This window comes from Euprymna scolopes, chromosome 40 (genome assembly GCF_053919585.1).
Source record: "Euprymna scolopes isolate OS-2025 chromosome 40, ASM5391958v1, whole genome shotgun sequence".
Lineage (NCBI taxonomy): Eukaryota > Metazoa > Mollusca > Cephalopoda > Sepiida > Sepiolidae > Euprymna > Euprymna scolopes.
In genome coordinates, this window is record NC_136521.1 from 63,655,979 (window position 1) to 63,670,751 (window position 14,773).

The 14,773-nt window shown below is 37.3% G+C and overlaps 1 protein-coding gene across 1 annotated transcript in view; it reads right to left on the reverse strand.

Moving 5' to 3' along the window:
- LOC145265676 (sperm-tail PG-rich repeat-containing protein 2-like) overlaps window positions 1-14,773 on the reverse strand; it is a 1,924,518-nt gene that overhangs the window by 1,871,847 nt on the left and 37,898 nt on the right. The window contains exon 2 of the mRNA XM_080121737.1: window positions 2,996-3,118. Within this exon, the coding sequence (XP_079977863.1) occupies window positions 2,996-3,104 (109 nt within the window). The 5' untranslated portion in view covers window positions 3,105-3,118. The remainder of the gene's footprint in view (window positions 1-2,995; window positions 3,119-14,773) is intronic.

Consider the following 14,773-nt stretch of genomic DNA (forward strand, 5'->3'; position numbering starts at 1 on the left):
ATAATAATATGATTAATGTTCTTTTGTTATAATAATATGATTAATGTTCTTTTGTTATAATAATTTGATTAATGTTTTTTTTGTTATAATAATTTTATTAATGTTTTTTTTGTTATAATAATATGATTAATATTATTTTGCTATAATAATATGATTAATATTATTTTGTTATAATAATATGAGTAATGTTCTTTTGTTATAATAATATGATTAATATTATTTTGTTATAATAATATGATTAATATTATTTTGTTATAATAATATGAGTAATGTTCTTTTGTTATAATAATATGATTAATATTATTTTGTTATAATAATATGATTAATATTATTTGGTTATAATAATATGATTAATGTTTTTTGTTATAATAATATGATTAATGTTTTTTTGTTATAATAATATGATTAATATTATTTTGCTATAATAATATGATTAATATTATTTTGTTATAATAATATGATTAATATTATTTTGTTATAATAATATGATTAATATTATTTGGTTATAATAATATGATTAATATTATTTTGTTACAATAATATGATTAATATTATTTTGTTATAATAATATGAGTAATGTTCTTTTGTTATAATAATATGATTAATATTATTTTGTTATAATAATATGATTAATATTATTTGGTTATAATAATATGATTAATGTTTTTTGTTATAATAATATTATTAATGTTCTTTTGTTTGGTTTAAATTGTAAAAAACACGATTTGGACCGTAAACTGGTTCAGTTACAGTATGTTTTATCAAGATTTTAGCAAGTGTTGCATGTTGGGTAGGATTTATTGTAATAGAAGAAACTACTTACAAAAAAAAGTAGTACGCCTGTTTGGCATGTCGAGTGTAGGTATCTTGAAAAGATAATAAGGTAATGAACCTGATATTAATATAGTTTCACGCGTTGGGCAATCGATAAAAAGAACTTGTGCTTCAAGTTGGATTTTTTTAATATATATATTTGGCATTCATTTGGATATGAGAAGAACTGCTACTTAAAGAGGAAGAAAAGCACGTGCATTTTTGACAGCTTGGAGCTGAGATTTATTGATGTTAACAGCTCTACTTATTTCCTTATGGGATTACAAAGGGTATGAATTTTATTATGTTATTTCCGTTTTCTTATCTAAAATAATAATTCTTTCTAGTTGAAAGTTAGCTTCAGTAAAGCTGTGTGATATTTGCCGCCTTCGGTTTTTCATATGGACTGAAACTATCTGTTGCACGCGTTCATCTCTGTAGTACTCATTCTTCAAACTCAAACTCCAGCACCGTCCAGGGTTCCTTTTATGCGCTGGGATAGTTTCATTTCCATAGAAACGGTCTGCCAAGGGGTCAAAGTTCATTTGCATAGAAATTTGCCTGCCAGGGGTTAAAGTTCAAAAGTGTTGACCTTTGCGGTCTCTAGCAAACTATTCAGCCAATTTTGGGTCAAAATATTTGAAATTTTACATGAATGGTATTCAGATATGCAGCAAGCCTTTTTATCAGTTTTGGGGCGAAAATTATACTGCCAAAAGGTCAAAGTTTAAAGAGTTGACCTTTGCAAACTCTACAAAACTCCTCCGCCAATTTTGGGTCTAAACACTTTAAATTTTAGATGTAGGTTACCTCGACATGAGTCAAACTTTTTAATATGTATATATATATATATATATATATATATATATATATATATATATATATATATATATATATATGCACATTAAGCTATGAACAGTACATAGAGCCCGAACAAAGCTGGGATGAACTGCTAGTCGTTTCTAGTTTGAAAGTTAGTTTTTTTTTTGTTTTTTTTTAATTACATTTTCACCCCAAACAAGGCAAATTGCCACTTTGGTGTAGAGGGCTACTAACAGGGGCAACAACTACTGGGGTACTATGTAGGGATTTGGACAGCAAGATGTCGGTTCACGTTACACTTGAACTTCTGAACGTCAGTACTGTTGGGGAAGCAGGGACCTGGAATGGAATTCCAGAGTCTAGTGGTTCTGGGGAAAAAACTATTGGAGTAAAAAGATCTTTTACATCTAGGGATCTCTACAGTGTGGGGGTGGGATTTAGCAGTCTGTCGGATTTGTCGAGGGTGCTCACGTCATGGGGGCACAAGTGCTTGCAGTTCGTCAGAGCATTCACCACTAAAATACTTGTAGAAAAGGCAGAGGGGTGCAACATTTCGTCGATGGGACAGAGGCTGAAGCTTAGATGCCAGTTCAGGGCCTATCAGGTTTGCGACTCTCTTTTGAACCTTGTCAAGGAGCGAGAGACTAGTAGCAGATGCACCAGCCCAGATGTGGCAGCAATACTCCATACATGGGCGAATGGTGGCCTTATAGAGGTACAGGATACTTTCGGGTGTTAGTAGTTTTCTAGCACGGTAGAGAGAGCCCACCTTTCTTGCAGCGGCCCTACCAATGCCTTCAATGTAATTGTTCCAACTCATGTTTCCTGTGAACGTTATGCCAAGGAGTTTGAAAGATGTACTCTCAGATAAAGAGTCGTTGGCCATTGCTATATTTTGTTTGATATTTTCCGCCTACGTTTTTTATAATTGACTTAAATAGTCTGTTGTACGTGGTCATCTCCTTAGTATGCCTTCTTTCAACTCAGCCTCCCATTCTCTCCATAGCTCCTTTCATAGAAACGTCAAGAATCTGCATTACTCACGCGTAATCATAAAGCACGAAAGGATCTGTAAGTGGACATTTTTTTCTTGTCAGGCGACCTAACCCTACAAAGCATACACCCACATGCTAGTCAGGTAAGTTACGATTTTCTCTACATTCTTCAAATCAATAAAACGAATGCCATTTTTAATGTACTTATTTAAAATTGTACTCTTCTGGTCGACAGGGCGACATAATTTATTTTTGAAACAGCTATGTTAAGATAAAGAGAGAATATTGGAGCTGAAATTTTTTGGTGTGAATTGTGGTGTTGGTGAAGACGAGTTTTGCTAGTTCCCTTTCGGGATTACATTTACCTGTTTTTCCAGAAATCTGGAACTGCTTCACTTCATATGTTCCTGGGCCGACATTTTGCGGTGTACTTCCAGCATTGTATGTTAAATCCCGGATTGCCTTGTCATACATCTTGCTGAGTATGCCTGTAAAAAAGGATTTTAAAGAAAACATTGCATTAATCGCAGGCTTATTGACATATTATTGTGCAACGTGGATCTTCACAGGGTTAGAGTTAGGTAACTCTTGTAATTAGTGGAAGTAAATACAATAAAATGAAGTGTGGGTATACATCAGTCCGGCATATTCTCCTGGTCTTTTGTTAAGTTTTGAGTTGTAGGCCATGTTCAGTTTCAGAACAGTTTCTGTACAAGTCCTTGACTTGACTGGTTATCAGTAGACAGTTCTTGAGTTGGAAGTCACAGGATTCTTCCTGTGTTGACACCAAGAAAACATATGCGAAGTGGCTACAGAAAAGGTTTAATTTGTATGGATCAATTCTGGTTTCTGATTGGTTGGTAGCAGAACATGAATAAATTTGATTCGTCAGTTCCTAGCAGCATCGCTTATAGAATCTCCCGACTGTCAGGGACAATATTCTACTCGGCCTTTTGGCTGAGATCAAAGTGTAGTATCTGTTCCGGCAGATGCTGCAGGCTATGACTAGCTATGACTAGCAAAGACCAGATGTGGGGGCAACCCCACATGTCTGACCATTAACCAGCTCCCATTTCCCACCTCTCGGGAGCTGGTCCCCTTTTTTCCTTCCCCCTCCCTTCACTCCTCACATTAAAAATCGGCCTTGTGCCTAATTTGCTCGGTGGGGGAGCAAATAAATACCATCTGTTCCGGCAGATACTGCACTTAAGATAATTTGTACCAGTCAATGGAGGGGAACCCTCTATACTGGGACAATTATTATTTTTTGTAACCAGAGTGACCCCTTTTAGGGGAGCTGGTTCTTACCTCACATTAAAAACGGCCTTGTGCCTAATTTGCTCAGTGGGGGAGCAAATAAATACCATCTGTTCCGGCAGATGCTGCAAGCTATGACTAGCTATGACTAGCAAAGACCAGATGTGGGGGCAACCCCACATTCCTGACCATTAACCAGCTTCCATTTCCCACCTCTCGGGAGCTGGTCCCCTTTTTCCCTTCCCCCTCCCTTCACTCCTCACATTAAAAATCGACCTTGTGCCTAATTTGCTCGGTGGGGGAGCAAATAAACACCATCTGTTCCGGCAGATTGTGCCTAATTTGCTCAGTGGGGGAGCAAATAAATACCATCTGTTCCGGCAGATACTGCAAGCTATGACTAGCTATGACTAGCAAAGACCAGATGTGGGGGCAACCCCACATGCCTGACCTTTAACCAGCTCCCATTTCCCACCTCTCGGGAGCTGGTCCCCTTTTCCCTTCCCCCTCCCTTCACTCCTCACATTAAAAATTGGCCTTGTGCCTAATTTGCTCGGTGGGGGAGCAAATAAATACCATCTGTTCCGGCAGATACTGCAAGCAAAGACCATATGTGGGGGCGACCCCACATATAACACCTTGGTCAATGAAGGGGCAACCCTTCATACCAATTGTCACTATCCAGCTCCCCTACTCCCCGGGGAGTTGGTCCCCATTTCCCCTTCACTCCTCACTTTAAAAATCGGCCTTGTGCCTAATTTGCTCGGTGGGGGAGCAAATAAATACCATCTGTTCCGGCAGATACTGCAAGCTATGACTAGCAAAGACCAGATGTGGGGGCAACCCCACATGCCTGACCATTAACCAGCTCCCATTTCCCACCTCTCGGGAGCTGGTCCCCTTTTTCCCTTCCCCCTCCCTTCACTCCTCACATTAAAAATCGGCCTTGTGCCTAATTTGCTCGGTGGGGGAGCAAATAAATACCATCTGTTCCGGCAGATACTGCAAGCTATGACTAGCTATGACTAGCAAGGACCAGATGTGGGGGCAACCCCACATGCCTGACCTTTAACCAGCTCCCATTTCCCACCTCTCGGGAGCTGGTCCCCTTTTCCCTTCCCCCTCCCTTCACTCCTCAGATTAAAAATTGGCCTTGTGCCTAATTTGCTCAGTGGGGGAGCAAATAAATACCATCTGTTCCGGCAGATGCTGCAAGCAAAGACCAGATGTGGGGGCAACCCCACATACCTGACCTTTAACCAGCTCCCATTTCCCACCTCTCGGGAGCTTGTCCCCTTTTTCCATTCCCCCTCCCTTCACTCCTCACATTAAAAGTTGGCCTTGTGCCTAATTTGCTCGGTGGGGGAGCAAATAAATACCATCTGTTCCGGCAGATACTGCAAGCTATGACTAGCTATGACTAGCAAAGACCAGATGTGGGGGCAACCCCACATGCCTGACCTTTAACCAGCTCCCATTTCCCACCTCTCGGGAGCTGGTCCCCTTTTTCCCTTCCCCCTCCCTTCACTCCTCACATTAAAAATTGGCCTTGTGCCTAATTTGCTCGGTGAGGGAGCAAATAAATACCATCTGTTCCCAGATACTGTACTTTGAGACCATTGCCCTTGTGGCAATTGGTTGGTAGTACATGTAGGGGCAACCCTATATAAACCATCCCCCTATCCCCTCCCTCTCCCCCTTCCCCTTCACTCCACATAAAAACCGACCTTGTGTCATATTTTGCTTATGTGGGGAAGCAAATAAATACCTATCCCATTATAACTCTGTTATGATGGGATGTGTCTCCTAGCAGCTTCGGCTGCAGGGAGATAGGGTAGTAGTACACGTCAAGGATCCATTCTTGACACTCAGTCCGACAGGTGTGGGGCTAGAAACCGGCCCAGCACCTGTTGAACTTAGGTACACCACCTGGGTAATACCCAAGAGGTCCACCCTCCCAGGCCTTGCCACCAGGCTTTCCGGTTGGGCAAGGTTATTGCTTGTCGCCTGAGGCGGCCCGACTGAGGAATACCGACGGGGTTACTCAGGCAATTTTTACAATTGCAGGAGTGTCCCTCCTTCAGGGGAGCCTGCTTAGATCCCCACTTTCCGGCCTTGTTCCAAATATTGCTGAGGTGGCCAGCAATTAAATAACTACTCCATTACAACTCAAAAATATGGCAACATTAAATGAAAGAGTTACGGCCAGGATCAAAGTGTAGTATCTGTGCTCCAGATGCTGCACAACACTTTTTTTAGTCTCGGTTAATGGAGGAGAAATCCTTCATGAATGATACATTTTGTTTTATTTTTGTTATTGATCAGAGTGCCCCTTTTTGGGGGGAGCTGGTGTCCTCCCACGTTAAAAACTGGCCTCATGTCTAACTCTGCCCTCGTAGGGAGGCAAGTAAACAATTAAAAAAAATTATTATCTGTAAGGTTGAGCAGCAACACCTCTACTTTTTTATATTAAAGCATTATGCCCTAAACAAAAATAACATGTGTAGCTGTCCCCCCCCTCTCTCTCCCTCTCTGTATATATATATATATATATATATATATATATATATATATATATATATATATATATATATATATATATTCAAGCAAATATTATTAAATACAACGGAGACATTTTGTCTTATAATTCTTTTTTTTAATTTTTAAATTTTTCGTATTGTCTTTTTTGTTTCAAAATCAAAAATATTAATAAAGGATCCATACATGTTGCGCTTACGAGCGCTTTCGATTCGTCCACGAATCATCATCAGGTGTTAAAAATACAGGATTGCGAAAATGAGGATTAAAAATGAAAACTAAAATATATATATTCAGTGATGAGTTAAAATAAAAGTCGATTAAGAATAAAAGTCGATTAAAAATTCGAGTGTTAAAACCAGCAAGTTCGTAGACACCATGTACGAAGTCCGTCCAACACGGACTACGCAAGACATTTCAGAACGTTACTGCTTTTTTGAAATGCAATGTCATTTATATTAGGTTGAAGAGTTCTAATGTACGACGCTTCAAGAATCTTTAATTTTTTTACATTATTTTCCCGTTGTATAATTTTTGTGTTGTCAACGAGGACCTTTCTAACATTGGAGGGGGGACAGCTATGTTCTTTTTTTTAAATGTTTGTAAATCGCGCTTGTGTCGTTAAGGTGCATAGTTATTCGCCGGGACAACGTTGTTGTTGTATGCCCAATGTATGTATTATTTTTGGAGTTACATTCTCCAATAGAGCATTTAAATTTATATATATATATATATATATATATATATATATATATATATATATATATATATATATATATATATATATATATATATATAAATCCCCGAAACAGTGTTTCATGGTAAACAACTGATGATCCCTTGAAAAATAAATTATTGGTATTATAGTAAATTCGAGAGCGAGTTGATGCAGTGATTGCAGGTGATTAAATGACTTACTGACTAGATGGTTTTCTAACGAATGATGAAAAATATTTTTTTTGGTATAGTTTTAAAGGTTAAAAACTTCAAAGACTATATATATATATATATATATATATATATAGTACAAGCCTGGGTGCCCGGCGTTACCCGGCTGTTTGGAGGTGTGTTAAGCAAAAAAAAAAAGTGGTAGCAGACAGGCAGGCTCGAACCCATGACGCCAAGGCAAAAAATAAAGTGAAAGAAAACCTGACGTCTTACCCCTACTCCACGACGCAACCGGAAGTTTAGAACGTTGAAATTAGTAAAGTCATTCCAATCCATACGACTTGCAACAATGGCGACACAAAAAAACCGACTCTCCTTGTAGAAAACTGCCCAGTTTAGGGGCAAGGAATTAATGTTTCCAGCCAATTGTTCGATATTTAAGGGGTTGAGCTTCAAAACGATATGGATCTCGTGAAAATTCGTTGCCACTGTCGAAAGTTTTAGGCATACATACATACATACATACATACATACATACATATAAACAGGTTAAATTTATATAATAGATGTTCATTATAAAAACATTATTGGTTGCATATGTGCATACATGTTTCAGTGTAATAATCAATAATATTTGTATAATAAACATACTATATACCTGCTCTGTCTTCCATTGAGCACTCTGTCTATGTATATTCAAAAGTGTATGTCTATGTACCTTTAGATTTGTTGGTTGGTGTGTTTTTTTGTTTTACGGCATATCAACCCTTTTCAGGTTATTTAATGCCGAATCCAAAGATTTTGAAGAAAAATTTTTTAATAGAGTATATTTGTTTTTTAAGTCGTATTCTATTTAACCCATAGTTTGGACCCTAACAGGTACTACCACTCCGGGTCAGAGTGGACCTGGGAGCAATGGCAATTAAAGGGTGGCTCCACACTCCCCAAAGCCCACAAGCTGGGGCCTCACCACTGGATATAGTTTAAGGTCATATCCAGGACCGTACCTTTAGAATTGCGTGTCTATGTATGTTTATATATGAGTGTCTATGCAACTTTAGAAATGTGTGTTTATCTATGTTTTGGAGTATGCGCCTTTATATGTTTAGAAGTGTGCGGTACTATATGTTTGTAAGTGTGTGTATATGTACGTTTGCATGTGTGTGTGTGTCTATTATGTTTAAATGTGTGTTACTGTGTGTGCTTTTGAAGTTTGTGTATATGCATGTTTTTAAGTCTGTGTTCATGTACGCTAACAAGTGTGTGCAAATGGATGATAAGAATTTATCTAGTCTGGTGGAGTATCCAGCTTTGTGCTATTACTTGAGGTAACATCACTTGGAGAAGGTGCACCATTCCTCATAAAAGCTAATGTGGGTTAGCCATAGTGAAGAGATCTTATTTGGGCAGCGAATACTATGTGATTTTGAATATTTGGTCTGGGTTTACTTCTAGTGGAAAAAGTATCCTCATGCCAGGTTGTTCTGACAAACCCCTGTACAGAGAGACCGTAGACACTCGAGGATAGTGTCTAGTAGGCATTCAAGTTCTCTCCTGTGTGTTACCTGTATATTTCCAGGTGTATACTTGCCTATGTTTATATATATGCGTATACGTATGTTTATAAATGTGTATCTGTATATTTTGAAAGTGTGTGTCTATGTACGTTCAGGAGTTTATATCATTGTATGTTTATACGTTTGCGTTCAAGTACGCCCAGAAGTGTGTGCGCATGTGTTCAGAATGCACTTATTGACACTCCGAAGTATATTTAACCTTTCCATAATTTACCAAGTCCAAACCTAATTATATTGAGTGTTTCCTTGGCTCTATGGAAAGTTCCACTGTATTTACAAGAGATTTTAATTTTCAAATAACCTTTGTGACTTGCTGTCTGGAAGGAAGCCAGCGATACGTACCCATCCAGTCCACGATCCGTCCTGGGATCAACGCAATGACAACAACATTTTAAAATCTTTAAGCTTTGTACAATAAGCAAAGACGCATTACCATTGTTCAGTTTTATTTGTAGTACATAATAATAATTATTAAAGGTGTGTTGGCGCAGTAACAAGACTGGGCATGCTGTGTGAGCTATGGGAGGAAGACAGTTTCTCGATAACGGATTAGATAGTCAATAAAACAAAAAGAAGGTCAACAAATAAATATTCAACAAAAAAAATGTAACCTGAATTGGTTGTTTTGTGTTTTAATTTATTTTAAAGTGTTTATTTTACTTAAAAACAAATGTAACATAAAGTCTATCGAGTTTTAACGAAACAAAAACGTAGCAATGTGCTTAATAATAGCTCAAAAATCGAAAACTATACGAAATACTGGGGGAGACATTACATTTTCGCACAAATGTTGACATTTGTTTGATGTATTTCTACCAGAATTTTGTTTAATTTTTGATTATTGAGCAATTATCAAGGCCTAAAACTGTCTAAGGACAGTGCGATTTTGTTTTTATTTTTGTTCAAATTTGATAAACTTTATATTACTTTTGTTTCAAAGTAAATAAACACTTTAAAATAAGTTAAAACATAAAATAACTCTTATCCAGGTAGGTACAAAAGTAACTTGTGTTGCCTTTGGTAACATTTATTTGTTGCATATTTATTTTATTCATCCTTTTTTTTTTTTTTTTTTTTTTCATTGGCTTTTCTAATAAACGCCCAGTTTCTCTTCTCATCTAACACAGAAGTCCCCAAAGTTTCCAAACGGGAGTGGGGGAGACCACATTGCTGATTTTTTTAGAGCTACGCTGGTTAAATTTTAAGAACATGACCTAGAGTGCTTTATATGGTTTTCCTCATTATTTTTTGCTTTTTAATGAAATTGGTTCCTCAAAAAATTCTATTAATCATTTTTTGAACAAAAAGAAAAACCACCACATTATTTTCATATTTTCTATTTTTTAAAAAATTTTTCCTGGTATTTTTATGCTATTTCTAATATTTGCATGGGCCACATTAAAGATTTTGGTGCGCCAGATCTGGCCCGCGGGCCTTAGTTGCAGGAAAGAGAAAAGGGCATCCCCCACTAAGTTACAAAGTCTATTTTGTACTCTGTCAAGGCAGGATAAGCTATTCTAGCAGCTCCTGCCCAGATGTGGCAACAGTACTCCATCCCTGGACGTACTTGGCGTTTATGTAGATAAAGAATTGCATCAGCTGTGAGATATTTGCTGGAGCAGAAGAAAGGTCTCACCATTCTTCCAGCGAGCTTGGCCACAGATTTGATGTACATGTTCAATTTCAGATCAGAAGTAAAGATTAAGCCCAGAAGTTTGTAAAAACATGAAGCTTCTCCGAGACGAGAGCCCTACATTTCACTCGATGGAAGATGGGGGTCAGAGAGTTGATGATGTAAAGATAGGAGCTCGGTTTTAGATGCATTAAAAGTAACTTCCCCCATATTACTACACATTCAAGATCTGAGAAGAGAGAATCAGAGAGAACCTTGTCATTTATAGCCTTTGATGTGTTGCCATAGATGGTAGTATCATCAGCATAGATGTCGACAAATAATCTAAGTATGTGTTTTGGGAGATCATTGATGTAGATCAGGAAGAGAGTTAGGCCCAGGATGGACCCCTGAGGGACTCCAGCATTAATGCTGTGAGCTTCTGATTTTTGCCCATCAACCACTACTCTTATGAGTCTAACAGGGAGAAATGATTTTATAATTGAGAAGACATTTCCAGCTGGACATCTTTTTTAAATTCTCCTTTGCCTCTGAAACACTGAGTAAGCAAAGAAGCTAACATCATTTTCATTCTGACCATTTAATTATGTTCTAGTATATCGTTCTTGTGCTCTCCGGTTTTACTGAATTCTGGGACAAGAATACATCAAGTCTGGGGAAATATCCAGCTTATTGTACTCAATCTAGGCAACATCACATAGAGAAGGTGCATCATCTATATATATAAAAGCGAAAATGTATGTATGTATGTATGTGTGTTCGCTTTTTCTGTATGTCTACAAAAGGCTTTTTTCAGAGAAGCGGTCGCTCGCTTCACAACTTTTTAAAACTTTTTATATCACATATAAATCATAATATCTCACAGTTAACAACGAAGCTCGCCTGTCTATTTAATTTGCTCGATTTCGGGAAGATAAATATTCAATATTTGTTGCTCGCCGCATGTGGGTTAGTCTTTTTCCTATAACATCTTGGGGGGGGGGAGCGTTCTGCAGTAAATGAATACTGTCCCGCAGTCAAACTTGACCACATTAACTCACTAAAACGGGCACCTGCTAAATCCAAGTAATTAAATAAATTCAAACGTGTTTCCGTTAGCATCTCGCGGTGGGGCAATGGTTAATGTCACACGTTCATTTTTCACACTTTAATTTACAACTTATCCTCAACGGTTCGGGTTTGATCCTCATATTTACTTTTTTTTTTTAACCCCCCCCACACACACACAAACACTTCCAAACAACCGGGCAACGCCGAGTATCCCTCGCTAGTTCTTCATAAAAGCCAATGTGGGTTAGCCATACCAAGAAGGTCATATGTCACATCTCTATTATGTTACCTAGCATCTTTTCTCTTCTTTTGATGAGAAGCATTAGGCTTCGAAATATCATGCATATATATATCATTGAGAATAAGTTGGTTGGACCATTCTATGTGGAAGGGGTTTAAAGCTTACCAGCAATGTGTATTCGGTCTTTTTGGATAATCATTTGTCACCATGGCTAAATGACCTACCATTGTCACGTTGCTTACAGATGATTTTTATGCATGACAATGCACCATCTCGTTCTGCTAGGGCGACTGCAGCCTACCTTGAATCTATGGGCTTCGTTGGAGAAATCCTCTTGACCTGGCCACCGTGTTCTCCAGACCTTAACCCCATTGAACATCTCTGGTCAATATTGGAAAGAGGGATTATGAGGGAGGAGAGCAATTCACTTCAAAGAGGAAACTAGTTGATGTCACCAGATCAGAAAATTGATTTCCTCGATGGAGAAAAGTTTTCAGATTAAAAAATTGGGGTTTGTATTACTGTACACAGATTCGAAAAAGTTGTCAAAAAACAAATATATAACAAATAAATGTTATCAAAGGCAAGATAAGTTACTTTTCTACCAAACTGGATATAATTTTCGTGTTTTTATTCAATTTAACATGTTTATTCAGCTCGAAAAGCATACAGTGTTTAGCGATGTATTGGAAAATTCAAGATGGCGGCCGATTCTCTCTTTAACACGGTAAGTTCGGAAAAAGGTGTAATAAATAATAAACTAGACAAAATACTGTTAGAAATTCGCTCAATATGTTACCGTGACATAACTTGACATATATTCGGTGGTTTTTTATAGTATTTTGTCTAGTTTATTATTTATAACACCTTTTCCCGAACTTACCGTGTTAAAGAGAGAATCGGCCGCCATCTTGAATTTTCCAACACGAAAATTATATCCAGTTTGGTAGAAAAGTAACTTATCTTGCCTTTGATAACATTTATTTGTTATATATTTGTTTTTTGACAACTTTTTCGAATCTATGTGTACAGTAATACAAACCCAAAAATTGACTTCCTCGGTGGACAAAAAGTTGTTTAAAAAGTTGTAAAAAAAATTGGTGGATATGTTGTAAAATGTTTTTGACTTCTAATTGGGGTATGAGACGAATGGATTCGCCAATCATTTTTATAACCAACGGCTGTGCTAAACAACCAATGAAAACGTCGCAAAATTATCATAAAAATTGTCGAATTTTGGATTCAATCAGTTCGCCGTTTGCTACGTCACGGACCGCATTTAATTCTACGCCACTATCTTGGTTACTGATCTGAACTACGCCGCCATCTTGGTTACTGATCTGAACTACGCCGCCATCTTGGTTACTGATCTGAACTACGCCGTCATCTTGGTTACTGATCTGAACTATGCCGCCATCTTGGTTACTGATCTGAACTACGCCGCCATCTTGGTTACTGATCTGAACTACGCCGCCATCTTTGTTCAACATAATATCTCAGAACTTAAGAGGTTAACTACGCGACGGACCGCATTTGATTCTTGGTTGCCATCTTGGTTACTAATCTGAACTACGCCGCCATCTTTGTTCAACACAATGTCTCAAAACTTAGCATATGTCGATAAATAATTCGTTTGTTTGAGGCTTAGCACCTAAAATGTGCTTTTGTTTATTATTCTTGGACAAAAAATATAATAAAAAAATAAAGTTTACATGATAAAACATTGCATTTCTGCAATGTTTTAAGAAACATGCAATAAAGCAATGAACAGTAGAAATTCCTTGACGAAGAATAAAATGTCATAACTTCGTGAATATCGCATGAATTTGAATAAAATTTTGGAAAATAACTAACCTTAAAGCAGTCATTTGATGAAAGAATTTTAATTTTTTGTGACGTATATTTAGTGAAATATTGATATTTTACTAACCTGCAATAAAACGATGGATACAGTTTATATTCATATGCATATATATATACAGGGTGTCTCAATAAAATGTATACACTCTTTAAATGACCATAAAACCAATATTTATTATAAGAAAGAAAAGTTTCATTTAAAAATACTGTGAACAAATATGGTTGGTTGGTTGTTTTTGTTTTACGGCATATCAATGCTTTTCAGGTTATTTAATGCCAAATCCAGTGATTTTGAAGAAAATTTTTTTAATCGAATATATATTTTTTTTCAAGTCGGTTTCTATTTAATCCATAATTGGGACCCTAACATAGTGGACCTGGGAGCAATGGCAATTAAAGGGTGGTTCTATACTCCCCAAAACCAGCAAATTGGGGGCTCACCATCGGATATAGTTTAAGGTCATATCCAGGACCAGTGACCAAATATAAAAAAACAGTTAATTATCGAAATTGTTCAAATTGTTGGCCATTGTTGTCCGTGAACAGCTGACAAACGTTTCTAATCAGTCCACTTAGTATGTTGACACATCTTCTTTCAATGGTTGCTTTCAATTCATTCATTGTAGCTCGTTTTGTGGTGTGAACGCTGTGTTTAACATGCCCACTATCCACCCCCGCCCCAAGAGAAAAATCCATAGGGAGGGGTCAAATCTTGTTAGAATGGAGAGCACTCGATACTTTCTCTTCGTCCTACCTATCTTTTTCGCAGGTGACTATCAAGATATGCTCATGATAATAGTGGGGAAATGCTCAACCCTGCTGGAAGTGCTATTCTTTATTCCTAAACATCTCTTGGGAACGTGATATAGCGTATTTATGTAGCAAGTTGAGATAATTTAAAGAGTGTATACATTTTATTGGGACACCCTATTTATTTATTTATTATTTTTTTAAAAAAGGAATATACGTACACACATGTTTCAGAGCCCTACACCTCTTCAGCGTAGCTCGACTGTTGTGAGGATTCAAACCACGGACCTTATGTATTTCAGTCCAGCGCCCTAACCCATAATGCTATGATGTCATAGACAATTTTTTG